This window comes from Trachemys scripta, chromosome 6, assembly GCF_013100865.1.
Source record: "Trachemys scripta elegans isolate TJP31775 chromosome 6, CAS_Tse_1.0, whole genome shotgun sequence".
Taxonomy (NCBI): domain Eukaryota; kingdom Metazoa; phylum Chordata; order Testudines; family Emydidae; genus Trachemys; species Trachemys scripta.
Genome location: NC_048303.1, coordinates 41,337,908 through 41,365,766, shown reverse-complemented (window position 1 = coordinate 41,365,766; position 27,859 = coordinate 41,337,908). Strand labels below are relative to the sequence as shown.

Here is a 27,859-nt window from a genome sequence, read left to right as displayed (position 1 = left end):
GGGCTCACACAGGACTGGCAGTCCCGCAGCGGGGCCAGGGTCCCAGGGAGGGAGGGTGCTGCCTGTTCCGTAACGGGAGTTGGGGGCAGACCCGGCCACCCAGGATCCACCCAACATCCCGCCTCTCCTCCGGGGCTATAAAGGGGCGGGTGGGCTAGGCTGCGTACGCCGAGTCTCGCTGCGCCGCCGGCAGTAAGTGCCTGGGTGCAAAGACAGCGCTGCTAACGCCCCGGAAAAATGCAGTCGCCGCCTGTCGGAGCGAGCCCCCAGCACGCCAAGAAGAAGGTAAATGCCCGGGGACTCGCGCCTGTCTAGGAGCCGCTGAGGGCGCAGGAAGTCCCCAGTCCGTCCCACTTGCAGGCTCCCTGTAGCCGCTGGGGGGACTGGAGCGCTCGGCCCGGCAGCTCTCTTGGGGGTAGCTGCGTGTGGCTGCTCCAGCTGTCCCATGATGTGCCCCGAGGAGAAGCGGCCGCCAAAGCTCCCGCTAAGGGTGTGAGCCCTTCACTTGCAAAGTCTGGAGGCACAGCTGTGTTGGAACAAACAGGATCGCTTCGCTGAGCTACCATGGGCGGGCACCGCCCCCTGCTCCCATTCGGGGCTGCTGCTGCTACTGCATGGCCGAAGGAGGGGGTGGGAAATAGAACCATCATGCAAATTGAGTGGGGCAAAATCCTGCTCTGAGAATAGCACTATCAGTCATCTCTCTGATATTGCCACCTCCTTCCAAGCACAGACCCTTTCCTTCCAGGGCATGGGAGGAGAGTGCCTGATTTCAGGCAGGTTTCAGAGGGGTTGCCTTGTTAGTCTGTATCAGCAAAAAACAAAGAGGAGTACTTTGTGGCAATTTAGAGATTAACAAATTTATTTGATCATAAACTTTCCGGGACTAAATCCACTTCATCGGGTGCATCAGCTGATTTCAGACAATTTGAGGCCCAGAAGCAGTTTCTATAGTTGGCAGGTTCAATAGGTGTTGTCACATTTAGTAACAGAATTTGCAGTCCTGCTCTTTCCTAGGACAGTGGTCTTCAACATTTTTTCATTTGCAAACCTCTACAAAATTTCAAATGTGGGTGGCACCCCTTTGGAAATCTTAGACTTAGTCTGCAGACCCCCGGGGGTCCGTGGTCCACAGGTTGAAAACTACTGACCTAGGACTTTACCTTTTTAAAAACTTTTACAACCGTCTGATTGTTGTTTTTAAATCAAAAGGTAAATATATAAATATTTCTACAAATAGGTAGCTACAGTGAAAAGTTGAAGAGTTAACAGAAGCAAAATATAATCCCATGATCATAAATGTATCCATTGAGCTATTAAATTATTCTCTTATATAACTTTATGCTGCAACATTCATATTTAGAATGTAATGGCTTGATTAAATGAGTGAGGAAATGAAGCCACCTCTGAGTTCTTACCAGGAATAAATTTGAATAATTTGTTGTTTTATATTATTTGATATGCTGGATGAACAGTATTCATTATTCTTTAAAATTCTAGGAGTGCTGTATATTAAGTCGTTATTAAAATACCATATGCACAATTCTTAATCAGATAGGATTTCTATCCCTAGCTTCCTTGTAATTGTACAAGATTAAAGTTACTCCTCCATATATTTATATGACTAAATCCCTATAGTTTTTGTGAGGGTACACAGATAAGAGAGCCTTTGTACAGTCAGTTAGTTGAAGAAATATACTTAGATTGATGGTAACAGGTTACAATCCATTGACCAAACATTTGAACAATATCTAAACAAAATTTGATGGTTTCAGAGCAATAGCATATACCAGATATCTCTTCATGAAAGGGTCTGTGAAACCATATAATTACACCATGTTCATGGAATATTGCACTTGTGTGAAAATGTTTTAACTATTCTAAGTAACACTTAAGATTACTATAAATGAAAGGGATCAGAGGGAATTTTTTTTTTTCAATTTTGCTTTATATAAAACACTATATATACAGGCACTTTTACTGTTCCCCTTAATAGCCAGTAAATTAAACTGTAGCTACGCTACCAATTATCCCTAAAATTTCCTATCATTGCTAGCACCAACTGGTGCAACTTCACTCATGGTAGCCTGGGTAGGAAATTGTAGGTAGACTAAATTTAAAAAGCCTTAGTTAGTTTTCCATGATGATTGTGTGGGGCTTTCATCCAGCAAAGGGATTGGAAAAAGATTTTTTTTTTTTTTAATAAAAGTGGTGTGTGATTTTTTTTGGGTTTATTTTTTACCTCTGCAATTAGCAAGGATTCTCAGGAAGAACTGCCTTGAATTAATTTTTAACAGAATAATGGCCAACAAGTTCGCATTAAAGAGTATGATTTGATTTAACTCAGCACATTAAAACATAGTGTCCATATTTCATATTAACATGTATTCGGTACTTTGTAGTAGCTTGTAACTAATCCATGAGGTGATCTGAAATGTTTCCTCCCCTTTAAAGTTTCAGTCCGCTCCATCTTCATTAAACTTTTGAAGTGAACTCCCCCGGTGAAAGCTTCCTTGGCAGACCGTGGAAACAGAGACCCAGATTATGATCTTCTACATCAGGGGTGGGAAAACTGCGGCCCCATGGGGCTGCATCTGGCCCATCTGACCTTTTAATCTGGCCCTCGAGCTCCTGCCGGGGAGCAGGGTTGGGAGCTTTTCACGCTCCGGTGCTCCAGCCGGAGAACGAGGTCAGGGGTTTGCCTTGCTCCACTTTGTGCGTGCAGCAGCTCCACGCAGCTCCTGGCAACAGGAGCAGCCAGGGAGTTTTGCACGCTGCCCCTGCCACAAGTGCCGGCTCTGCAGATCCCATTGGCCAGGAACCGTGGCCAATAGGAGCTGCAGGGGCGCTGCCTGCGGACGGGGCAGCATGCAGAGCAGTGTGGCACCGCCTCTGGAGGGGAGGCAGGCTGCTGTTTCCAGGAGCTGCTTCAGGTAAGTGCCACCTGGACCCTGCACTCCTGAGGCTCCCCCCATGCCCCAACCCCCTGTCTCAGCCCTGACCACCCTCCAAATCCTTTGATCCCAGCCTGGAGCACCCTCCTGCACTCCAAACCCCACATCCCTAGCCCCACCCAAAGTCTGCACCCCCAGTTGAAGCCCTCATCTCCTCTGTGTGTCCCCATGCCCCCCGTGCACCCCAATCCCCTGCCCCAGCTGGCCCTTCATACAATTTCCATACCAAGGTGTGGTCCTCAGGCCAAAAAGTTTGCTCACTCCTGTTCTAGGTGGCAGATTTATTCTAGATTGCTTGGCCAGGCCCATTTTAGGCACTCAGTTATTCATTTGCAAACAATCATCTTAACAAAGGCTCTGAACTTTCGGAGTTACAACACAAATACACATTAATGACTGGGAAATGCCTTCTGAGTTGCTGAATTTTGCAAGTTGAGGCCTGTTCCTACTCACGTTGAAATCAATGTCAAAACTTCCATTGTTGATTTTAACTGGAGCAGTATCGGGCTCACAGTACATAAGCAAATCGTTGTTGTTTTTTTAAATAGCAGGGACGCTGCATTATGAAATTTACTTTGTTCCTTTATTTAGAAAATGTCATTTTAGTCTGAAATATTTATGCTAATAGTATGTAAGTCAATGTTCTTACAGTATAATTTTTAGAACGAAGTTAATGTGAGAGCTTACTCAGATCTCTGTCAAAGCTGTGCTGAGAAATAACTGGTCATCTTCTTTATATATGCAATCTACAAGGTGTGTGGATTAGTGAAGTGCTAATTACAGAGGTTTTACTTTACACATCTCAAAGAGAAAATCTATCAAAGGATGGAGACTAAAAAGTGCAAAAAGTCTTCTACCAGGAGCTTTCAAACCACATACAACTGTATATGCACAAAGCTTTCATTTTCCTCCAGAGCTCAGATACTACTGCATAAAATAATAAACTGTATTATGCCATCTGAAAAGAGTAGATATGGAGGGTAATGTGGCTAGCCTTAACTCTAAAAACTTTGAACTCCAAGGCCCATGCCTATGTAGTCATTGTGAAATGTCTGGTTACATCTGATTTTTTGTTTTTTCAATAAAATGCAAACAAATATGAGATCCAAATGCAGAATCTAATATGTAGGGATATTATGCAATTGTGGTCCACTTATTAGAAGTCTTTGGGTACATAAACCAATGAGAGGAATACGAGACGTCTAATATTTTCAGATACAACCCAATGCAATATTATCTTGCGCCAATATTCATATTCTAAAAGAAAACTATTCACTTTTTCTTTACACTAGCTTACAATTCAAGACAAGAAATGGGGCAAAACATGAAAAAGCTGAATTTTTTTGTAACCTGGCATCTTTTTAAACTTCTGGGCTGTGCAAAATGGGCAAGGTTCTCTTTGATTTTTACAAATATGTGTGAGCAAATCCAACCAAGTGAAAACAGCTTGCACAGAAAGCTAAAATGAGATTGCAGCATTTTAAGATGTCAGATATGTGTGTCAGTAAAATGTTACATGGCATGCTTTTTTAGCTGTGGCATGATACGTTTGTTGTGTCATTTTGTACCACAAGCTACTTGTGTTGCAGCATTGCCTAGGTGACCTTTATCTCAGCTGAAGAGTAAATGAGTTACTAAAAAAGTAGGACACTAGTGTTTCTCTTCCAATAGTTAACAAATATTTTGGGAGCACATAGGGCCCATAATGGGTGGGATTTTAACCATTTATTTTCATGGGAGCATGACTGGGCCCTTGATGTGTGATTTTTGGGGGGGGGGGGGGGGAAATGGTGCATTTTTCAATTTTTAATAAAATTGTGATCATAGTCAGGAGCTTAGGTACTATATGTATGCTTATTATAATAAAATCCTACATTCTTTGAAAACTAACCTTCTGCCATTGTTTAAGCCTGAAAGATGCTTTAAAGAAACAATAACTTGTTGTTGCTGCTGCTGCTGCTGTTGTTGTTCTGATTGCAGTAGCCCCCAAATTATGCTTGGCTGTTTCCAAAAAACAAAGGATGAAAGAGTCCCTATCTTGAAAAGTGTGTAGCCTACAAAACTACATAGCTACAGTCCATCAACCTTTTCTCCCTTATTATTCAGGGTATTCTAGAACGTCTAGATGCTGGAGAAATTGTGATTGGAGATGGAGGATTTGTGATAGCTCTTGAAAAGAGAGGTTATGTAAAAGCTGGACCCTGGACTCCAGAAGCTGCAGTAGAACACCCAGAAGCAGGTCAGTCTTAACAAGAAACTGTAATCATGTGGAGAATGTAAAAATCTTTGATTATATATAATAAATTACATATTTTGTATTAGAATTCTTAGCAAGTTTTTAAATAAGTATCGAAACAGCTGCTCGATTATTTAAGACTCATGCACCTTTGTTGTAGTGGGGCTATTTTAGGAGTTGTGTATTGACTTAAAATGATAGTTTGTTTATTTAATACCTGCAAGAAATTAGAAGTTTTTAATAATGAATGTAAGGGCTTAGAGATCTTTTCATATACTCCACTATACTCGTATACTTTCAAGATTTACTCCACTGTGAAATGAGAAAAAATTAAAAGCTATAAGAACATAAGAAATGCTGAAGTGGAACAGACTAGGTATCTTCTCTCTGACAATGGCCAATGCAACATACTTCAGCGGATGGTGTAACCTCCTTCTTCTGTCCCCCCCAAAATGCACTTAATGGAGCAATTCTCTACCATGAAGAGGAATTTCTTCCTGACCTAGCAAGTGATCAGCTTCTGCCTCAAAGCATGAGGATTGAAAATTATAGCATAACAAGTGTAATGTAGATGCTATTATCTATTTATGTATGCAATCTTTTCTAGAAACGTAATAGTCCTTATAACATCCTGTGGCAGCATATTCCACAAGCCAGTTTACAATGGGTAGAAAAGTATTTCCTTTGATACATTTTAAATGTGGTGCTCTTAAATTGAATACAGAAAATAGGAGTGCCAGAGTAGCCTTCTTTATAACAGGTCTATAAAATAATTAATATCTCCTCACTCTAATCCTTCCAATCTTCTTTGAGCCTCTCTTTATATGGAAGCCTTCTCACAATGCCTTTTAAACAGGGCTTAAAACCATCTATGACACTTGCTACTAATGTGCTGATGACCTATTACTCATGTCTATAACATGCTTATTACATTTATTAACCCTTTATATATTATTTATAAATGTATTCCCTTAATATGAAGTGTGAACATTTCCTCTTCTGTGCAGTGTGGTGCCTCCTCTGCACTGCTGACTTTTGCTCCTCCACCCTGTACAGTAATGTTACACAGAAATTAGGTGTGGAAAATAGAGGAAGCAGCTGGCTGGGCCAGTTGGTGTGAGAACTGCTACAGAGCTATCAAATCCCTCCTACCTAGTAAGGAAAGCACATAAGAGAGATGGTGGCTCTGGACAGAGGGATGGGAGGGAAAAAAAACTGAAGAAGAAAGTTGGAGCCTAGGAAGAGAAGGAGAGGATGAGGACTAAGAAATGGAGACCATGGGAGGAAGGAGATAGGGAGGGCAAGGTTGTGGTTGGTTGGTTGGTTTGTTTTGTTTTGTAGAGGGGAGAAATGTTACCTGAGTAGGGAGTAGAGAGTTCAGAAATGGGCCCTAAATGCCTACAATGTGAAATGTGTAAACAACTTAAAATGCTATCACTGTACTAAGAACAGGAGTAGTTGTGGCATCTTAGAGACTAACGAATTTATTTGAGCATAAGCTAAGCTAAGCTTATGCTCAAATAAATTTTAGTCTCTAAGATGCCACAACTACTCCTGTTCTTTTTGCGGATACGGACTAACACGGCTGCTACTCTGAAACGTATCACTGTACTAAAACCCTGGCAAGATCTCTAATACTGTTGCTTGGTCATATGTGCGAGGTCAGATTTTGTCCACATGGTGGGTTGAAATGAAAAATGATTTGAATGAGTTGTACTTTAAAACTTTAAAAATACAGCACATCTTTAGCTAATACACCTCAACTATGACTGCAAAGAACTCTTAAATTATTGTTAAGATTCCAGTAGTTGCTAGAGGCCCAACCACAATGGGGTCTATTGTGCTAGGCACTATACACCTAGGAAGAGACAATCCCTGCCTTTAAAGAATTTACAATCTAAATAGACAAGACAGACAAAGGAAGTAACATCCCCCTTTACAAATAGATTTTAAAATGTACACAGCTATTGTGACATGCCAGAAGTCACCTAGGAAGTCTGTAGCCCAGCTGGGAATTACTGGGTGAAATTTGTTGGCCTTTGTTACGTAGGAGGTCAGATTAGATGATCGTGATGGTCCCTTCTGGTCTTACAATTGATGACTTAAACCCAGTTATTGTGAGGTTTCAGGCCAGTGTCTAAACCATAAAGCTATCCTTCCTCTCTAAATATTGACAAATTTAAGATCCTGCTGATTCCTTTTCCGGTTGTTTGGGATATTCATCTAGTTTGCATGTTTATGAATTTTTTTTTTTATTGGTTCACCTGCATCACCAGTTCCTTGATTTTTGTGAACTGTGCACTCTGCTGGGTTGCCACAATCATAAGCAAAGAGCACTTGAAGCCTGTGGGGAGAGGGAGGTAAAACAAGTCAAGCATTATTAAGGAGCTGTAAGAGAATGTGTGGTCTTTCTTATTGACCCACACTCTTAGCAGAAGTTGGAACCCTTCAGGGAGTTCTGTTTCAGCCTTGTTGACAGTTCGTTGACCCATGAAGGATACAAAAGACATGGGAAAGGCTCCTGTGGTTATCACAATGTAGGTTCTGGAGCTCAGCTGTCATAAGATAGAAACTTTAGGAGCAGCCAAGCCCAGAGATGGGTTGGCTAGATTCTTGTGATACTTTTTAAATAAAGTTAACGCATGTGTGTGTGCGCACACACACCCTCAGAAGGGTGTGAGTCTTGAACATGTTTTAACTGTTTTAGCGTAGGGTAAGATTTCCATCAGCTCACAAGAGAACAGCACTTATTTTACCCTGTAACACAGGCACCAGCATACTTCAATGATGAGTATTACTGCACTAGAAGAGGGTGTGCAGTAGTGTCACACAGCAGAAACAGGATCTATAAGGACTGTGAAAATTGTAAAAAGCATTTTCAATTTTCTGACCAGCTGTATCAATGACCCTTCATGGAAAGTGGCTGATAGAAAAACAAACTAGTGGATCCTAGAAGTATTCTGAAGTGGCCCTTTGTTTGGAGTGAATGACCTATTTTTTTAAATTATAATTAAAAATAAATGCTGCTCACACCTGGAGTGTTTTGACTGTCTCTGTTCAAAGGATGTGAGATTGAAACTTGATACTGCTACTTGATGCAGGATTCGAAGAACTTTCAGAACTCTGAAGTTGAGCAATAAGCTATGTTCCTGACTGGTTCTTGTGTAATAGCTGGTATAAGCAGTGTTCTGTTAGAGCAGCCTCCTGGGTTATTCCAGAGTGTGAGTGCAGGATAAGAATGGTCTGGTTTGTGTGCTCAGCACTGCCCTCTACTGAGTGGAATCAAACTTGCCCATGTATATAGATACACACTATACTCCCGAGGTTAAAAAATAAATAAATAAAATCCTGCCCACAATATTTTAAAATTCTGCAAATGGAAGGGGCGGGGATGGGCGGGGTCAGAGCCAGCCCCGGCCCACCCTATACCGGTAAGTGCCCCCGCCAAGGTAGCTGGGGGCTCTGGCAGCAGTTTAAAGGGCCCAGGGCTTGGCCGCCGCTACCACCCCGGGCCCTTTAAACCACTACCGAAGCCCCAGCTGCCGCTGCTACCCCAGGACTCCGGCATCGGGGCTCTGGGGGCTATTTAAAGGGCCTGGGGCTCTCTTGTCTCTACAGCTCCAGGCCCTTTAAATAGCTGCTGGAGCCTGCCTGAGCGGGCAGGGCAGAGCAGTAGAGGCAGCGGGAGCCCCGGCCCTTTAAATAGCCCCGGAGCCCCACTGCTGCTACCCCAGGGCTCCAGCAGCGGGGCTCTGGTGGCAATTTAAAGGGCCTGGGGCTCCAGACGCTGCTGGGAGCCCCAGGCCCTTTAAATTGCCACCTGGGGAAGCCGGGCCGCCCCGGTATGGCGCACCGGCTCTTGCCGGTATGCTGTACCAGGGCGTACCAGCTTACTTTCACTTCTGGAGGAGGGTGCTTGGCAGTGCACTAACATTTTCACATAAAATATTGCTTTTGTGCCCTTTAATTTCCAAGATTGATAGTTATTCCTGTGACAGGCTGGCTTGCCTGTGTGCTGGAGAGCTTGGGGCTAAGCCAGTCCTGATTACAAGATGAGCCCCACCTGAGAGGAATCAAGTGATTCTGATATAAAAGCCAGCAGGAAGCTGCAGAGAAAGGGTGGTTGGGAGAGTGGTAGAGGCTGTTTCAGGCAGGAAGCCTGGAGGTTAGCTGGGAGATGCTGTAGTTGGCTTGAAGAAGCCACTGTAGGGAGCAAGCCTGGTTCCTGCAGAGACATTGAACTTTGACCCCGCTCTGGGAAAGAGGGCTGGGAACCCCCCAACTAAGAAAAGAGACACTAAACTGGGATTGGGGCCTGGAGTGCCAGTATGTACCTGGGGACTGAATAAATTGGACCCCAGGTGGAGAATATTGTAATTTTCCTTTTGAGCTGTGTGGAGTTTAAGGAGCCCTGTGAAAGAGAAAAAAGGGGCATGCAGGCAGCAATAAGTGGCCACAGTGCTACAATTACTATTTTCTTTTTTCACAGGCTAGAGCGGATCCCTTATCTTCACTGTTGACTAATTTCCTGGGCAGTTGCTGTGTTTCCTTTCTCACACTGATCTAAGGGGGTTGGTCTACACTAAAGCTGTAAGTCGATCTAAGTTATGTTACTTAGGTCAACTTACAGTGCTGTCTAAACTCCACTGTGTCGATGGGAAACGCTCTCCCGCTGACTTACCTTATGCTTCTCAAGGAGGTGGAGTACAGAAGTCATTGGGAGGGTCCTCTGCCATCGACTTGGTGTGTCTTCACCAGACCTGCTAAATTGACACCACTGTATTGATGGCTCAATCAGCACTGCTGCCATAAGTGTAGACGTGCCCTTAATCTGATCTCTTTCCATACTTCCTCTTCCTTTTGCTAACATCTGCTTTCCTTTCCCCTTTCACTTTACCATCTTAAAGCAATCCTACTAAGTGACACTTTGTTAGCCAGGGTTTTCAGAATCCAAAGCAATGGTAACTTAACTGTTTCTCTCCAGGTGGTGTCAGGAATAAATCAGTGGAGACACAGTTCCTCTGTCTGATATGTGATACAAACCAGAGTGCTTTTACCTAAAACTACTTTTTTATTAGAGCATGCTGTCACAGTAGGTTCAGAGCATCTTTAAACTTTCTCACTACACTTTTTATAAATTTTCTCCTGACAAAGCACATACCTCACAATACTCCCTGGTAGGCTAACAATTTCCCTAGAAACAGCCAATAACAATTCATATTTCCTTATCAGAAAAATATTTCTAATGAGAACAACAATAAAACTTACTTGTCAAAGGTACCTAAAACCGAGGTTGGTTGTCCAAATATTCCTTCTATTTTCAGGGAACCTTAACTTCCTGTCCCAACCTCTCATTCTGATAGCAAAACTGCAAACATGCAGCTGCATGGCTTTGCCTCTCAGGGCCCTAAAACTATTTCTAGCTATGTGATGTTTGGGTTTGAGCTGGCAGTGGTTGAACATACAAAATGGCTGATTGCAGTGCTGTCAAGTTCTGGGGTACGTTCAGGAATGTCAATTCCGGGGCTACAGCTTGAGAGGTCTGCAGAACAGACTACGGCAAAAGATAGGCAAGGTGCCAAAGATTCAGTGAGTGAGCTTACTGGCAGGGTAACTGTAGGGTAAAAGGTCCTCCATGGTTGATTAGACAGATCAGTAAGGTGATGTTGATCTGCAGTGGAGACTGACAGTCTCAGCATGTTTGACTGGCTAAGGAGACTGAATTGTCTGCTTCCCCCTATAAATTGTCCCTCCAGGTTAGGAGCTAAATCAACAGAGAAGGTGGCAGTGTTTGCTGCCGATGCTATACCTGCTACAAAACTAAGTAGAAGATGTCTTTTTTTTTTTTTTACAATACCATTAATTCAGAACCTTTTCTAAGCTAACATAACCTAACCAATAAACATGTAACTGTGCAAACAGATGCTAAAATGGTAACAACCATATCAAACTTTTTTTGCCCTTTTTTTAATACCTTGCAGTTCGTCAACTTCATCGGGAATTCCTCAGAGCTGGATCAAATGTTTTACAGACATTCACCTTTTATGCCAGTGAAGATAAATTAGAAAATAGGGGCAACTACGTAGCTGAGAAAATATCTGTGAGTAAAACACTGGTTTTAATGGTGATCTATGGAAAATGGATAATCTTCTCTGGTTTGAACAGAGAGACTTCTTTTTACAGCTTGTCAGAATTAATTTAGCCATGTTCAAGGGCATGGAAATAAAAATTCCAATCAAATGGGGAGGACTTATGATTTCATAGTCTGAAGTGGTAGGAAGGACCTCTGGCTCACAACGGCAAAGGGAAAAAAAATCAAAACGTGGGTAGTGGTGAGAAGAGGGAGAAATTTTTATTCCGCTTAACTCAATATTCTAAGTTCTTTATCTTAAATGGGTTACATTAAAGACTGAATTCACAAACAGCAAGATCAGTGGTAACGGAATCCTTCAGCATCTGGAGAAACAACCCAATCCCAGAAATTACGAAGAATCCCAGAGAAAATAATATGTGGATAATAAATAAGAATAAATAGGTGCTAAGAGTATATCATCTACAACACAGCAATAACCAGTACATCCAAAATATTGATTTTGGTCCTAAATCTTGCCCCCTCTTTAGGTGAAGAGGGGCCCTGACAGTAGAACTACTGTGATTGTGCTGCAGAGGGGAGGAGAAAGATATTGTGAGCCCCTAGGGTACAAGAGTGGGTGTGGACTCCAGCTCAGGGCTCTGCCAGAGCCCTGTACAGCAAGTCTTTTGGTAATAGAGGGTTTGCCACTGTGTGGTTCCTCTCATTCTTCTCCCTGTGAAGGGGGTCACATGCCTGCTCAAGCCTTTGGTACGTAGAGAGGATTCTATGAGAGGAAGAAATTCCTCCCCTCATCCCTGTGGAGATCTCCATGCCCTGAGAAATTACTCAGGTTAAGTGCTGGGGCAGCATTTGGGCCTAATTAACAAATCAGGGTTACACACACAGTGGCTTTAGGGTATCAGAATGAGATACTTAGTTCTGCTCTTATACCACATCATCAGGTCTTGCCCACTTAGACTGTCATAACTTATATTCAGCCTGACTTCATACTTCCATCCAGTTAATGATAAATATGCTGAGCCTGATTCTACCCAGAAGATACAAATAATTTCCAATGTATGTAGGTATGTAAAAGAGTTGCTCATCATATCCCAAAAGGGAGGAAGCACTGGGCCCTGAGTCATTACTCATATTGTGGCACTGTGCATTGTTTTGACAAGAAGATCCCAATGTCGGAGTGTCTCAAAACAGAGTGGCTATACATTACTCTGTGATCAGAATGCATTCAAATGACTTTATTTCTAACATTACTATAAACATTTTTTCTTAAATTCTTCTATCCCCATTAACATTGTGCCATATTTACCTATGTTTTTATTAATTCATTCAGAGTGAGGTGATTGAGTTTGCATAAAGAGGACGAATGCTTTAGGTTTTTGTTTTTATTTAAATCCCTGTTTTTGTTGATTGGACATGCTTCCATATCTATAGGGAGAACCTTGCTGTTTGTTCTATCAATCCCAAATCATGACCTTTTAAACAAATTATTATTTTTTCCCTGTTTAATCTGTTTTCATAAATTCTCTTAGCACTGCTAACTTAAGTGTATAGGGAACTTGGCTTTCAGTCTACATTGATTAATCAATCTTAAGTACTGATATCTATTTTCCTTTATATACCCATATATTTAAATTTGTTGATTTATTATCTTTACAATGGGATAATTAATGCTACTCTGGTTAAAATGTCTTTTGATCTTCACAGATGTATGTACAAGATCCAGTTTAGTAATTTGAGTTTCCAAATTATGATATGACAACCACAGACAATCAACACTTCTCAATTTATAAACATTCATTCTTTCATAGAAATCCAAAAATATATAAACATATCCATATTAGGCCCCATAGGTGGTCTTTTGAACTGTAAAGAAGAATCTGTTTAAAACCAAATATTTGCTTATATAAGCATTATTTTATAAGCAGAAAATTCATAGGAGGATCTTTATATGGGGTATATAAAATATCTTGATGGAGGATTGTTGTATACATACTAATTAAATTTAATTATGGCTTGACTATGAGGGATCCAAAAAACTTAGTATGATAAAATCTCTTGGAAATATGTTGTCTTTTTATATACAGTTCACTTACCAAAAAACTAACCTTTAAATATCCATACTGTGATAACTGGTGAGTAACCAGTCAGGTACCCAGTACAACAGGTTAACCAACAGACTTCTTAATGATCCATGGTGAAGTGTGAGAAACCAGATAGACTTGGTACTCTCTAGTAATGCAGCTTATCCCAAAACCATCTTGTATTTTTGATGAATATTCAGAATTATCAAAATTAATGTATAATTGTGAGATTAATCAAAAATATTTGCAAAATAGTTTGCAAATGCAAGATGCTACTATAAATAAAAGCAAAATGTTGTTACAACAACACACCACCATAGGCATCAATCACGATAATGTTAGTGTCAGATGGCAGTGTAAGATAGTTATGTGCCCTATTAGCTAACTTGAAGGACATGATATGTTGACCTTTAAATTGTTTTAGTAGCATGTTAGTAAAATAATGTCTTCATATTATGACAACTTTCAGATGGTGTGACATTATGTGGTACTTTGAAATGTTTTAATGAAGCAAAGTCTATTTCTAAAACTAATTTGAAATTTTAAACATGAAACTGATTATGGTTCCTAAGACTCATTTTTCTTCTGAAATGCAGGCATCTCTGTAATAAATCAGTATTGATGTAGTCTGTTCTCATATTTCAGAGCCAGGCAGTGAATGAAGCTGCTTGTGACATTGCAAAGGAAGTGGCTAAAGGAGGAGATGCTTTGGTAGCTGGAGGAGTCAGTCAGACACCATCATACCTGAGTGGCAGGGATGAAGCTGAGGTTAAAGCAATTTTTCGAAAGCAGATGGATGTCTTTGCCAAAAAGAATGTGGACTTCTTAATTGCAGAGGTAAATCCAACTGTAAAGAAACAAAGGGCCTTCAGTTGATGCAATTTGCCAGCTGATCACATTTCCTTAGAATTGAAGTCTTTAGTCAGTTTTGAAGTCTTTAGTCTCCTTTAAAATTTGCTACTGTGCTCTTATGCAAATAGTAGCGGATATATTTTTCCAAATACAATACTGGTAGATGTTGCAGTGTAGAGTGCAGCCGAGACCCTAGCCCCAAATCTCTGTTCTGGTTTGTGCAGGAATGAAAGGGGAGGGTGATGGGGCTCCACTCCACATTTTTGCACCTCCCCATAATCCAGGTGCTTTCTCCACTACCATCCTAAATTAGAGGAACTTTAACACTGTTCTAACTTGCACTCTGCTGCCCATGACCCTTGATAATAGCTGGATGCAGCAATGCTCCAGGCATGGTCCCATTCCCCTGGCCACATTCCAGCACATCCTCTGAGGGAGATGATGTGGAACTGACTGTCAGTTTTGTCCATCTGGGGAAGACCCTATATCAGCAACATTCCCTGCTGGGCAGGCCTGCTATCTTAACAGCTCCTTTATGCTGCCAGACTGGTGTAAAGGGGCTATAGAACAAGGGAGAATAGAAAATTGAGCCATTTGTCTTCATTTGCAGCTAAATCCAGAGAGGTACTAAGCACTTCCCAGTCCTGTTGACTTCAATTGAAGTGGAAGATGTTCATCAGTATTTGGCCTGTAATCCTTCAAATGATGCTGATAACAGTTCTTGGTATTCCTTGTGGAATTGGGATCTTTGTGATTATTCAGGGCCAGATTGTGGCCACACAGGAGCATAAGGAGGCATAACGCCTTTCTCCTCTCTCTGCTCCAGTGTGGTCTCCCCACATCTCCACTGCAGATGTGGAAGGGTAAGCAGGGGCCATGCAGGCAAGTGGGAGTGAAGGAGACAAGGAATGGGCAGAGAACAGCAGAGCTGGTGAGATAGGAGGGTTAATAATCTGCTTCTGGCACTAAACAATAGCAAATGACCACACACTTGGAGCAAGAGGGGGAATAGGGAAGGAATCAAGCCTCGGAGGCATAGTTCTTTCTCTGGGGTGCTATGCGCAGCCGTTTACAGAGAACAAATTGTACAAACATAATCTAAATCCCAGTGACTGAGGCTGAGGGTCTGATTCTATTCATCTTTATAGCAGTGTAAATCAGGAGTAACTACTGGAGTCAACAGTTACACCAATGTAAATAAGAGGAGACTCAGGCCCTGAGATCTACCTGCGTGGGAGGGGTAGAGATTAAGGAGTGTGTAACACTTAGACTGGGTCCTCACACACAAGAAAATAGATTAGATTTACTTTCTTTCAGTATTTTGAACATATTGAAGAAGCTGCATGGGCTGTTGAAACCTTAAAAGAATCTGGGAAGCCAATCGCAGCTACCATGTGCATTGGTCCAGAGGGAGACTTGCATGGTGTACCACCTGGAGAATGTGCTGTCCAACTGGTAAAGGCTGGTAAGAAAGTTCCTCCCCCATATTCCTTAAAAATATATATTTTTAGGAGTATGAGACGAACTGAGGCACCTACACAAGGAACATAAAAGTACACATCTCAACTAGGTAGGTTAGTGGTTATAATTAATAAATGTAACCAGGTTGCTTTCCTGCCTTATAATCTCTACATCTCAAGATTCATCTTGCAAAAAGGGGGGTATAGCCAGGTAGTCTCTATGCTTTGGTAATCCGTAGCTGCTAGAACAGATCACTGAGCCATAAGCAACTGGCATAAAGTTGAGTAGTCCTAAAACTGCTCTACTTGGGCTGCTGAAGCAGTCCCAGGATCACAGAGGGCAAAAAGGTGGGCTAAAGCCACTGGATGTTGGTGCTGGAAAAGGGGATGGGGCACGTGATAACACTGGTGATGGTATGAGTTGGAGGGAAAAACCGGAGACGAGGGAAATGAATGCAGTATGGGTCAGATACAGAAAAGACAGCTTTCCCATTAAATAATGGGAGGGAAACCATGCAAGATTTTAAGAGATTGTCTCAATCTCCTGTCTTGCGACTTGATTTTGCTCTGATTGGCTTGTGGTCGTACTGGTAGTGTTTGGAAGCAAAGCATTCAACCTCACTCTGGCTAAAAATTTTAATTGCTATTAAGTCATTGCCCAGTTCCTGGAAAGCAGTATAACTGGAAAGTTGTCTTTTTCACAGGTGCTTCTATTGTTGGAGTGAACTGCCATTTTGATCCAGAGACTTGCCTGAGAACTGTGAAGCTCATGAAAGAGGGCTTGGAGGCTGCTAAACTGAAAGCACACCTGATGTCTCAGCCACTTGCTTTCCATACCCCTGACTGTGGGAAGCAGGGCTTTATTGATCTTCCAGAATTTCCTTTTGGTAAGACGTAGACCATTTTTTAAATTGGTGATTTTTAGTAAAGATAAAGCTGCAGTGGTATCCGTGCATGCAGTGGCATCAGTCCGTACACTACCTGTGCAGAATTTCAAATCAAGGAAAGTCAGAGCAGTTGCTATTAACCAAAATGAATTTTAGAATCATAGAACTGTCGGGCTGGAAGGAATCTCAAAGTCCTCAAATCCAGTCCCCTGTACTGAGGCAGGACCAAGTAATCCCTGGCAGATGTTTGTCCAACCTGTTCTTAACCTCCTCCTCCTCTGATGATTATGATGATGATGATTTCAGTCTCCCTTGGGAGCCTATTTTAGAGCTTAACTACCCTTATAGTTAGAAAGTTTTTCCTAATGTCTAACCTAAATCTCCCTTGCTGCAGACTAAGCCCACTACTTTTTGTTCTATTTCCAGTGGACATGGAGAACAATTGATCAGAGTCCTCTTTTTATAACAGCCCTTAACTTATTTGAAGACTTATCAAGTCTCTTTCCCCTCCCTCCCTTTTCCCCCCCCCCCCCCCAGTCTTCATTTTTAAGGTTTTCTAAACCTTTTCTCACTTTGCTGCTCTCCTCTGGACTCTCTCCAATTTGTCTACATCCTTCCTAATGTGTTGTGCCCAGAATTGGACATCTGCTAGTATATTCCCAGTACCATAGATTAGAACCAACATTCTCCCCTCTCACTGCTTACTCTCTGGCCAAGAGCCTGCATAAAGGGGCTAAATTGAACTCTGGTATAATTGAATGGATACCAGTGAAGTCCGTTTTCTAATCTAGGTCTGAATTTGACCTGTTACATGTCCTAGTTTCATTTCAGGTATCTTAACCTGATATTGAAGCTACTGAGTCTTTCACTGGCTATTGGATTAAGGTTGAAATCTGCTTTTGCTGTTTGGATTTGTACAGCTTTAGCAATAGTTTCCTATTTGTCTTTCGGTACCACTGTGTATCTACACCTTGTTAATCCTTTCAGCCAAAAAACCCAATCTTCCAAGGAACTCTGGAGAGGTGGAAGGAAGCTCTTAGCCCATGTTGCTGAGGAGACTATTGCAGGTCTGATGTGCCTGTCTCCTACTCACTACAATGGCTTTCCAAAATATGCCTAATGCAAGGTCCCTGCACTTACCTTCAAGGTGCTCAATGGTCTGGGCTCAGGTTAGCTATAAAACAGCCCAAAGCTCTAGAACAAGAAGTATAGCCATTATCTTTATCGTTGCACTAGACAACTCCATTGTGCCTCAGGAGCAAAGTTTATTTGTGCAGGAGATAGAGCTTTTGTAGGAGCTGGTCCAAGATTCAGGAACAAACTTGCGTATACTCCAAGAACCAGCACAAACCTCCCCCTGTTTTCATTCAAAGTGCAAGGCATAACGCTGTGACCTTGCATTTGCTAATACAAAAGCATAACATAGTGTGCATATAGCTTATGAAAGAGAACCCCATGCTGCTTTTTTCATGTGGGGAGAGGACAGGAGAAGTTGATCAAGTCACTTAATGTACTTCTGGAAGATGCTTGAATAGTAGGGTGCTGAGGGCAGAACAAGAACTTTAATGGAATAGGAGGAATGTCCTCAAAAGCTTTGTCTGCATTTAAATCAGTTATTCTTAAAAGTAGCTGGTTCAGCACTAGACTTATTCATGCCTCTCCTAGATAGGCCTACCAGCTTGTGGCAGATCCTCTTGCTTTGGGACAAGCAATCTTAAACAAAATGTTCTTCACTGATTCCTTGCTATAGGGCCTGTTATATTTATGAATGGGGACTCATCTAAGGATTGCTGTGAGTGGAAGTTCTTTCACTTATTCTGAATTTGTTGGTTTAAAAAAAAAAAATCAGGTACTTACGATAGTAATTCCCTGAATGCTAAAAGCAGCATATCGAACACATGGTGTCTATCACATCAAATACTATTTTTTAATTCAAATCTAACAGATACTCAACATAAAATCATTCCTTGTAGCAGAAAAGAATTCAGAGCCTGTCCAGAAGCTTCAGCCACAAGGATCAAGAAACTCTGGGCAGGTGGAAAGCGGCTGTGCAGGAGGAATTGCTGCAGCAGCCTTGTCGATATTAGTGTATTGTGGACGTGCTTGCACTTCTGCAAGCCCCTGCTACACCTTTAACACAGCATGTGTCTACGGTCAAGTGCTGATAACCCCACAAGTGCTTAATACATCTGTATGTCATCCACCACTGTCACTCAGCACCATTGCAGCAAGTGCTGGTGTTGCAGTTGCAATAATGCAGTTAGTCCCCCTAGTGCAGTCTCCAAATTCTGTTGCCTACCTTTCACTGACAGCTGTGATGGCTCAGGCTGTTGTTTCTTAGATACAGAAAAGTTACCACTAGTACTGAATTTAATACAGTAGCAGAAAGATTTCAAACTACAATTATTTTAAATGGCAGCTAATTAATACGTCCCTTGAAAACAGATGCAGCTACTATTCACATAATAAAAAGATGGAAACAACAACACTCTCTCTTCGTATTTAGCTAGAATCAGAGGGATATGGGAGAGATGCATGAGCTACTGTCATCGTCTGACCTGCAAGAAGAAAAACAGGATGCAATGGATGTGGTTTAATTAGGCTGCAACATTATTCACTTAACATATCTGGGAATAGCTGGCAGCTATCAGACCACTCACATACAGGCTGCCTCTGGGGTTGAGAGTACCCAAGCTGGCACTTAGTTGGATCTGCTCTGCCTGGTCCCCCCTCTGTGGCTACTCACCTGTCACCCCAACCTCTGAGCAAAGGAAGTGAAAATAGAATAAAAAAATTAAACATTTATATAACAATTTAAATTTTCTTCTTTTGCCTCAAGGAAATTCACCTGCAAGAGGAAAGTCAAAGGGTGACTAGCAGACACTTTGACACAGACACTCTCTGTGGCATGTACTTACTTCATTGGGGATTGCTTCTGGGACAGTACCCAGACAGACAGGGCATTTCCTGCTCTCCTGAGATCTGAACACAGGAAAGCTCATTAGTGATAGGGTGTGCAGCAGGCTATTCTGCTGCAAATACATCACTATGGTGCTCCACTACCCAGTCATTCCTCTATTCCACTCTGGTCACTTAAAGCAGGGACATCTATGTACCACAACAACCCAACTAAATTGTCTGAGGGAGGGAGAGACAGGGCTGGGAGGAAGTTTGCTTGGCTTTATGAAGGGATGGCCTCCCTCCAGACCTAGGCCTGGACTATTCCCATCTCTGGCTCCTATAGGGATATATATGAGGGGAGGGAGCTTTTACTTCTGCTGGAAAACTATTTAAGTAAACTTATAAAAATTTGCTGAAAATCTTTGTTTTCATTCATGTATTTTGAACTCCTTATCTCTTCCATGTAACAATGCCTTGGAGTCCAAGGCTAAAGTGGATTGGCAGCTGCTCAGTAGGAGAGGGGTTGGTAACTTTCCACTATGGTAGCTGCATTGAGAATGAGTGTAGGGGACATAGCATCTGTCCCTTATGGCACATACATAGATCCATGTGCAGGACAGAGCCACTCAAAGCATCCTTTGGAACAATCCGAACAGGTGAACGAGAGCAAATACTCTATATATCACAGACCTCAAATCATAGGTGCTGGAAGAAGGAGTGCTGGGGGTGCTGCCACACCCCCTAGCTTGAAGTGGTTTCCATCTTCTACAGGGTTGACAGTTTGGTTCAATGGCTCTCAGCCCCCACTATATAAAGTGTTCCTCAAATGCTTTCCTGTGAAATTGTCAGGCATTTGGGGGTGGGGGGGGGGGGACACGACTACAATCCACAAGCTAGCAATGCCTAGGGCTGTAGTGTACAATGTGTACCCAAAATGGGGTTGTTAGTGGGTATGCATTGTATCATTGTCACACTGGTATAAGGTTCAGTGCTTTAACTGGTTTAAATGAGGCTAGAGGAGTGGGGTGGATGTGTGTTGGGATTTTCCAGTGGAAGATACAGGAAAGTATTGGGAGTTTGAAGATGAATTAATCGCTAGTATTCTCAAGTAGGGAACAGCAAAGCTTGGTAAAATAAGCGTGTGTGTGTGTGTGTGTGTGATCCCCACACACACTGTGGAGCCAGAAAACAAAAGCTATCTTGAAAGAAAACGACATAAGCGTCAAAAAATCCTAGTCTAGCTAGAAATGTCTAGATTTTCAAGTAGTATTTTAAAATGTCTTTCCTTTACTTTCAAGAGAGGTTCATTAGAGCTGGCAGTAAGCCGATCAGATCCTTAGTTTGTCTAGCAATGAGTTTCCAGGACAATCTTATCTCCTCTCTTTACCTAGCCTAGAGGAATAAGGGACAAAGCATGAGCTATTCATTAGGATGTAACTTAGGGCTTGTCTACACTGAAATACTATACCAGCACCATTCCAGTGCTTCAATGTAGGCACTACTTACACCAATGGGTAGGGTTCTCCCATCAGCATCGGTAATCCACCTCCCCAAGAGGCAGTAGCTAGATCAATGTAAGAATTCTTCTATTGACCTAGTGTTATCCACACAGGAGGTTAGATCAGTTTAACTTTGCTGCTATGGGGTATAGATTTTTCATACCGGAGTGTAGTTTAGTGGACTTAATTTTCTAGTGTAAACCAGGCCTTAGTCCAGTGGTCCCCAAATTGTGGGGCATGCCCCCTTACAGGGCACATAGGAATGTTTGGGGAAGCATGGGGGACATGGGACAGCCCCCATGGGAGGTGGAGAGAGAGCCCTGCTCTGCCCCCAGCTCTGCTCTGGTCCTGCCCTGAGCCACAGCTGCAGGCTATTGCCATGGCCCTGCTCCCAGCCACAGCCCCGGCCTCTGCTCCCAGCTGCAGCTCTGCTTCCGGCCCCGGCTCCGGAGCCTGGTTCATGGGGGGACACAGACAGGTTCCAGTATGGGTAAGGGGGATGCGATGGAAAAAGTTTCAAGACCACTGCCTTAATCTCTCTGGGTTCTGAAAACATATTACTCTAGGAAGCTTAACCAGGATCTTGGGAACTCATTGAGCAAAATTCATCCCTGGGTATAACTCCTCTGACTTCAAGTGCACTAGCAGAAACAAATGCACTAGTTGTAATCCAATGAAGTCAGTGAAGGATTTGTTGCCATGATTATTATGGTTATTGGCTTATTAATTATAAACAATGTGTAGTATATAAGATTTATTTTTTCAGAAATTGATTTCATGTTTCAGTTTACAGTGAATGCCTTTGCTACCTAAAAAGAGCAATTACTCATTTGATTGCAAATGGTTTGTATGGTAGATTATTAATGTAGACTGTCTGCTGTAGTATCCCACCTTTGCCGACAAACAGGACGTTATACAGGAAGTGTTTAGATGCCTGAAATGTGCATTATTCCTGTTCCAGCCAGCAAGGTCTCAATTTCTAAGAGTATGTCAGCTATGCTGTAGTTGGCATCTGCTCTGCTGTTTGCCACAGTATTTATCCTTCTTTAAGAACAGTCTTTTCCAATTTTTCCATTCTGTCTCCCTAAAGGATTAAAAGTTGCATGTCCCTGTTTTTCCCTCTGTGTCCCTTTTAATTGCTTACAAATGTTGGCATATTGGCAGAGCTAAAGTTTCTCCTCTCTACAAATCTAAAAGTCAGGTCAGTGAAGTCCTATCCAACTACTTCTCAAAAGAAGAGGGTGCAATGATGTCTAAAGAGGGTTAGGTCCAGGTAGTGGTGTAACCTCATTTCAGCTGGGGGGAAATTCAGTCTTTCTTTTAATACTATAAATGGCCAAACCATTATTAAACCACACATTAAAAAAGCTAAATAAAACCAACTTTCTATAAAACAAGAGAAATACCTTCCCGTGCGCTTAGTACATGGCCCCAGTGGCAAGCTCTTAGATGTACTGTGTCTGAGTCAGTGGATCTGAGAGGAGTGTGATGTAGAATGTGGCAATTGTTGCATCCTTCTACAACTGCCACTTGTAGGGAAGGATGGAGGTTGAAAACATGCAGGCCAAAGTCTAGTGATATGACTCTTCTTAGCCCATTCCTTTTAGAGAGGTTAGTGCCGTAGCTGGCACTAAGTTGGTACTCATCATGCAAACTGAGCATAGGACTGATTGTGGCAAGAATTGCAGGAGAGGAGGGAGAGGTGAGAAAATTCTCTGGGCTCAGGTTACTCTTGCCCTGCATTTTGTAGAGTCATTAACACTGGGGCAAAGCGGGTACAAAATTCTGTATTCTGGTCTGTTGATACTTTACACCCATTTTGTATTATCTTTGCACTGATACACCAAGATACAAGGCATTGGTGTACTCTGAGGCCCCTTGTGCTTTCACTTCCACTCTCCCTGGTGCACTCTACAGAACTAGGCACAAATCTGAGTATTTGTTTAATAAACACCCCTTGGATTTCACTTACTATTTTCTTTTTCATGTAGTGAAGCATCTCGTCCTACTTTTCCCAATGTCCACTCTTCCCAAGACTGATTATTCTCCCTCTTTAAATATTTGTTTTATTCTTTCAAGAACAGTTTTTCATTCTCTGAATATGCCTTTCTTAACCTCCTGTGGTATCTGGAGCAGCATCCACCCTGAGGAATTTGCTTGGATGCTGTGGATTTCTGCAAGAGGAAGTGGAGAAGGGAATCCTGCCTCCTTGCTGTGGAGCAGAAGCCTGCTCTAGTACCTTCCCATGGGTCTCCTGCCCCAGTAAGGGGGTTCATGCTCCCTGTGCAGCCTCCTGAAAACCAGCCTGTCACTTTCATGCAGCAGCACCACACAGATTTCAGCGGCCACAGGGCCCTTTTGGGATTTGCAGGATTTGCTCTTCTGTTCTTTAAGTCTTGACTCTTCTCCCATCTCCCCAGTCATTCCCTCTTGGTTTTCCTGCCTCCGGCTTTCCTCTCCCCTCCCCCATTTCTCTGTTCACTTTTGTCCTTTCCTGTGTTGGTTCATTCTTCCTATTGTATCTCTCCCCCTTCCCAAAGTCTCTTCTCAACCCTATGGGTTTGCTACTCCACTCACCAGCTCTGCAACAACAAGAGAGAGCTTACCCCTCTTCTAAGTCACCTGCACATAGTGCCTGCTGCAGAGGAAGAGGCAGTGCTACATTGGCTCAATGCAGCCCTTCTGATCCCCTGCAAGTAATTTATGGTTGGGGGACGAGGGAAGCATAGCTGTCATCACTTGGACTCAAGCAGCAGCAGAGGGAACAAAGGGTAGGATAGAGGTAGTCTGCTATGTGAGAGGTGGAATTGAAAGTCTATTGGGCCTGTTACCTGACGGAGCAGCTGGCCACATCTGCTTTTCGCTAGCTCATACTCAAAAAGCAGGTGAGAAAAGTTCAAGGGGCTACTGGTGTGTTTCACCCAGTTGCAGGTGAGTTGATAGCCTTTTGATATAGTAGATTAAAGTAATGAAGTCTGTTTCCCCAGGCACAAAGTGGTCATTTGTTGATATTTTTTCTGAAGTGTGGGGATTAACACTGGGTTCCTTAAAGCACTGAGATGGTATTACTCCACATACATAAGCTGAGTAGAGTTAAACATTTATATTATTTTAAGTGGTACTGGCATTTTTCAGTAACGATCATATGAATAAAGCCTGTATTTTAAGTGTGACCTCTCTGATTTACACTTAAATACCCACCTAGTAGCTGGCATTTGATTTAGGGCTTTGTCAGATTAGAATTTGGCAGGCCCTATCCCTCTGGAACAAGGAAACTTCTGGCAAGTATGCAACAGAGGAGCATTGCAACACCTAAAAGCTAAAATGTAATGAAATATTGCATCAGTAGTGTCTAGCCTGGTTAACAGTGTTTAAATCTTTACTGCAATAGCCCAGTCATGCCTGTGACATTGTACTTTGCACATTTGCGAAATTAACTGTAGCTGAAAATGTAAAGCGATTTTACTAAATATCTGCTAAAACTAAGTATTATTGCAGTTAAAGCTGGTGCATATCATTGTAGCTCTGGAGCCAAGAATTGTCACCAGATGGGATGTTCAAAAATATGCGAGAGAGGCCTATAACCTAGGGATTCGATACATTGGAGGCTGCTGTGGATTTGAGCCTTATCACATCAGAGCAATAGCTGAGGAGCTGGCCCCTGAAAGAGGATTTTTGCCCCTGGCTTCTGAGAAACATGGTAGCTGGGGTAGTGATTTGAGCATGCATACCAAACCTTGGGTCAGAGCAAGGTATGTATATTATCTATAGTACTTATCTTAAATGGCACATTAAATATGCTCCATACAGTGGTCTGTGTTGTCTCAAACAGTGAAATGGCTTGATTATGGAACTTTCAGAGAAACTTGGAACATGTATGTGAATTAGCATAACTTTTGAAACTTCAAGTCTAATCTCTAGGGGTGAAATCCTGGCCCCACTATCTTCAGTGGGGTCAGTATTTTACCCCAGGTTGTTTAAACCATGCTTAGGATGAGAGCCTGATTCTAACAGGTCCTGAGAATGATACCTTGCCCTCAGTGTAATCCAAAAATTCCCACTGAAGTTGAAGTGAGTTGTGGGCACTGTCTTTCAAGACTAAGACCTATATTTGTAATATAATACTATGACATGGACACTTTTTTTTTTTTTTTTTTAAATGTCCCTCTTGTATAATGTTCGAAGGGAGACGTGGTCCCTGCCCCAAGAAGCTTAGTCCTGTACGCTGACCTAAGATCAGACTAATTAGTTGGTAGCCATTAGTTAAAACCCAGGAACCTCTTCTAGCCATCTGTAGGCTAAAACAAAATGTGGTCATGTGGACAAAATGTGGACACTAATGGCTCTTAAGTACAAGTAGTATAAGGTATTATACTAACTCCATAATGGAGAAAACATAATAAATGCATGTGCTGCTCTTCCATTTCTTGCTCCTTTCCACCAGTACAAATAGATATGGGGGGGAGGGGTATTAGTCCCATATTACCTTGAAGACTGCTACACACTTGACATTCAGAATTTTTACAAACTTAAATGACTGCTGTGATGGGTTGGATCCCCCTTCTAGGATACCACCTGATGTGCTGGGGTTTAACTGAGCCTCCCCTGTTCAATCAGCTTATTCTGCCAGACTGGGTCCCCTTTACCTGGCCTTGCTGGTTTAGGCTCACAAGTCTCTTCCAACCAAGCACACAGGCAGGGCCAGACCCAGCTACACAGAGAGACCGAGCTACGCTCTGGAAAGATTCAGCCTTAGGGACTCTCCCCAACACTCTGGTGCTCACTCCCTTTAAGGGGTACAAACCCTAAGGTTTTATGAAATTCGCCCCCTCCCTCAGTGTGGAGGGAGATATGCACAACTTCTTGTCCTCCCAGTTAGAAATTACATAAACTTGGTTATATTATAAACAAGCAATAAGATTTTTTTAGTTAATAAAGTGAATTTTAAGTGAATATAAGAGATAACAGACAGAACAAAGCAGGTTACTGACCAAATAAAGCAAAATATGCAAGTTAAACTCAATATACTTAAGAAACAGGTTACAAAATGTAATTTCTTACCCTAAATGTTGTTTTAGGCAGGTTGTAAAGTTTCTGTGGTTCAGAGTTCCAGTTATATTTCTTTTCAGACTGGACCCCTGTGTCAGTCTGGACTCCCCCCTTGCCTTGCCTTCAGGTGGCTTTAGCAATCTTTCTTCTTGGGCAGACTGGCCATGGAGAGTAGGAGTCCCATTTGCCTTCCTCCCCACCCTTAAATAGGATTTACATAAGGCGGGAATCCTTTGTTTCCCAAACTTGACTCCCCTTCCCTTCCAGTGGAAAGTTAAAAGAAGTCCCAGATAATGTTAGTATCCGGTGACACGACCACCTGACTCTATAGTATCACAGCGTCCATGAGTCATGGTAGGAGCATCCGCAGGAAGGCCAAGCCTTTTCATAGTCCAGTGTCCTCGCTGATGGGCCATCCGCCCTGTCTGGCTTTTCCATTGTTGTACCTGAAATGTTAACAGTGGGCATCACCCAAAGTAGCATAGTTGAAATACAAATACATGGTCAATATTCCTAACTTCAGATACAGAAACGATACAGACATACACATTGGATAATCACATTCAATAAATTATAACCTTTCCAATGATATCTTACAAGACCCATCTTGCATAAAGTACATCTCAGTTATGTCATATCATAAGCATATTTTCATAAAGAATATGGAGTGAAATGTCACAACTGCCTTATAGCATGTTAAAAGAATTACATTCTTACGCTAATGATCTTTAATTTGTTAGCCCAATGGGTCTTCACAGACTACTTTGACCAGAATTGGTCTTGACATTTATACTCCCCTCTCCCCATTTACACCCCCCCCTTCCCCATTTGTTGGTATTTAATACAATTCAATGCATCTGTATTGGTTTTGGGAACGTATAACTAGAGAGGCCCCTTAAAATGAAGGAATTGTAATATGTTTTGGTTTGGATTAACATGAAAGTAATTCATAGCAACTTTTAAGATAGATTTAATATAGACTATCATGATACCTATTTGGTGAGTGGCTTAAAATGTTGCTTTAAAAGAATGGAAGGCACTTTGGCTGTGTTTATAAAAAAAAAAAAAAAAAATTCATAAATCTTTCTCTATCCAGACCTCCTATTGAGCTAAATTTTATGCAAATTAATTAAATCCACTGACTATTTTGATCTAGTTATTAAAATAGTTTAGACTGTTGTAACATTTCCTCAGACTCCGTCATTAAAAATATTAAACATTTTTCTTTTATTTAGGGCAAGAAAAGAGTACTGGGAGAATCTGTTGCCTGCTTCAGGCAGGCCATACTGTCCTTCAATGTCAAAACCAGATAACTGGGGAGTGACCAAAGGAGCTGCAGAGCTGATGCAGCAGAAAGAAGCAACAACTGAACAACAGCTGAAGGAGCTCTTTAAGAAACAGAAGTTCAAATCCAATATAGTGGCTTAAGTATTAGCCTGAAATATGTATGGAGAATTTCCAAATGTGCTTGCGTCACATGAAATAACTTGTGAAGACAAATGTCCATGTATCAGTTTACATGTAATGGAAGAAGCAAAATGGAGACAGAATTTGATTGCAAATGAGGTATCAAATCTTGAGAATAAAACACATTTCTATAAGACCGCTTTAGAAAATCATTTAACACAAGGTAGGGAAGACTGATGTATTAATAATTAAGCTACCATTAGGGTTTGCTTAGTGCTGTTATTTGGTAATATGATGGTGTAAAAGGAGTACAGTGCTAATTGAATGTTCAGAGAACAAAAATTATAAGCAAATTTTTTTTACTCCAGTCTCTTAAAATGTCATAAACTGCAATAGGCAGAAGTAGTAATTGTATTAACCCAGCATGCCTAAAACCATA

General features: G+C 42.0%; 1 protein-coding gene across 1 annotated transcript; it reads left to right on the top strand.

Moving 5' to 3' along the window:
- Positions 1–128: 128 nt before the first annotated feature.
- Positions 129–27,616, top strand: LOC117878734 (betaine--homocysteine S-methyltransferase 1). The gene is made up of 8 exons (XM_034773145.1): positions 129–285; positions 5,061–5,193; positions 11,172–11,290; positions 14,011–14,202; positions 15,535–15,682; positions 16,382–16,564; positions 24,488–24,716; positions 27,249–27,616. The coding sequence occupies exons 1-8, from the start codon at positions 238–240 to the stop codon at positions 27,439–27,441; spliced, it is 1,245 nt and encodes a 414-aa protein (XP_034629036.1). The 5' UTR covers positions 129–237; the 3' UTR covers positions 27,442–27,616.
- Positions 27,617–27,859: the final 243 nt, after the last annotated feature.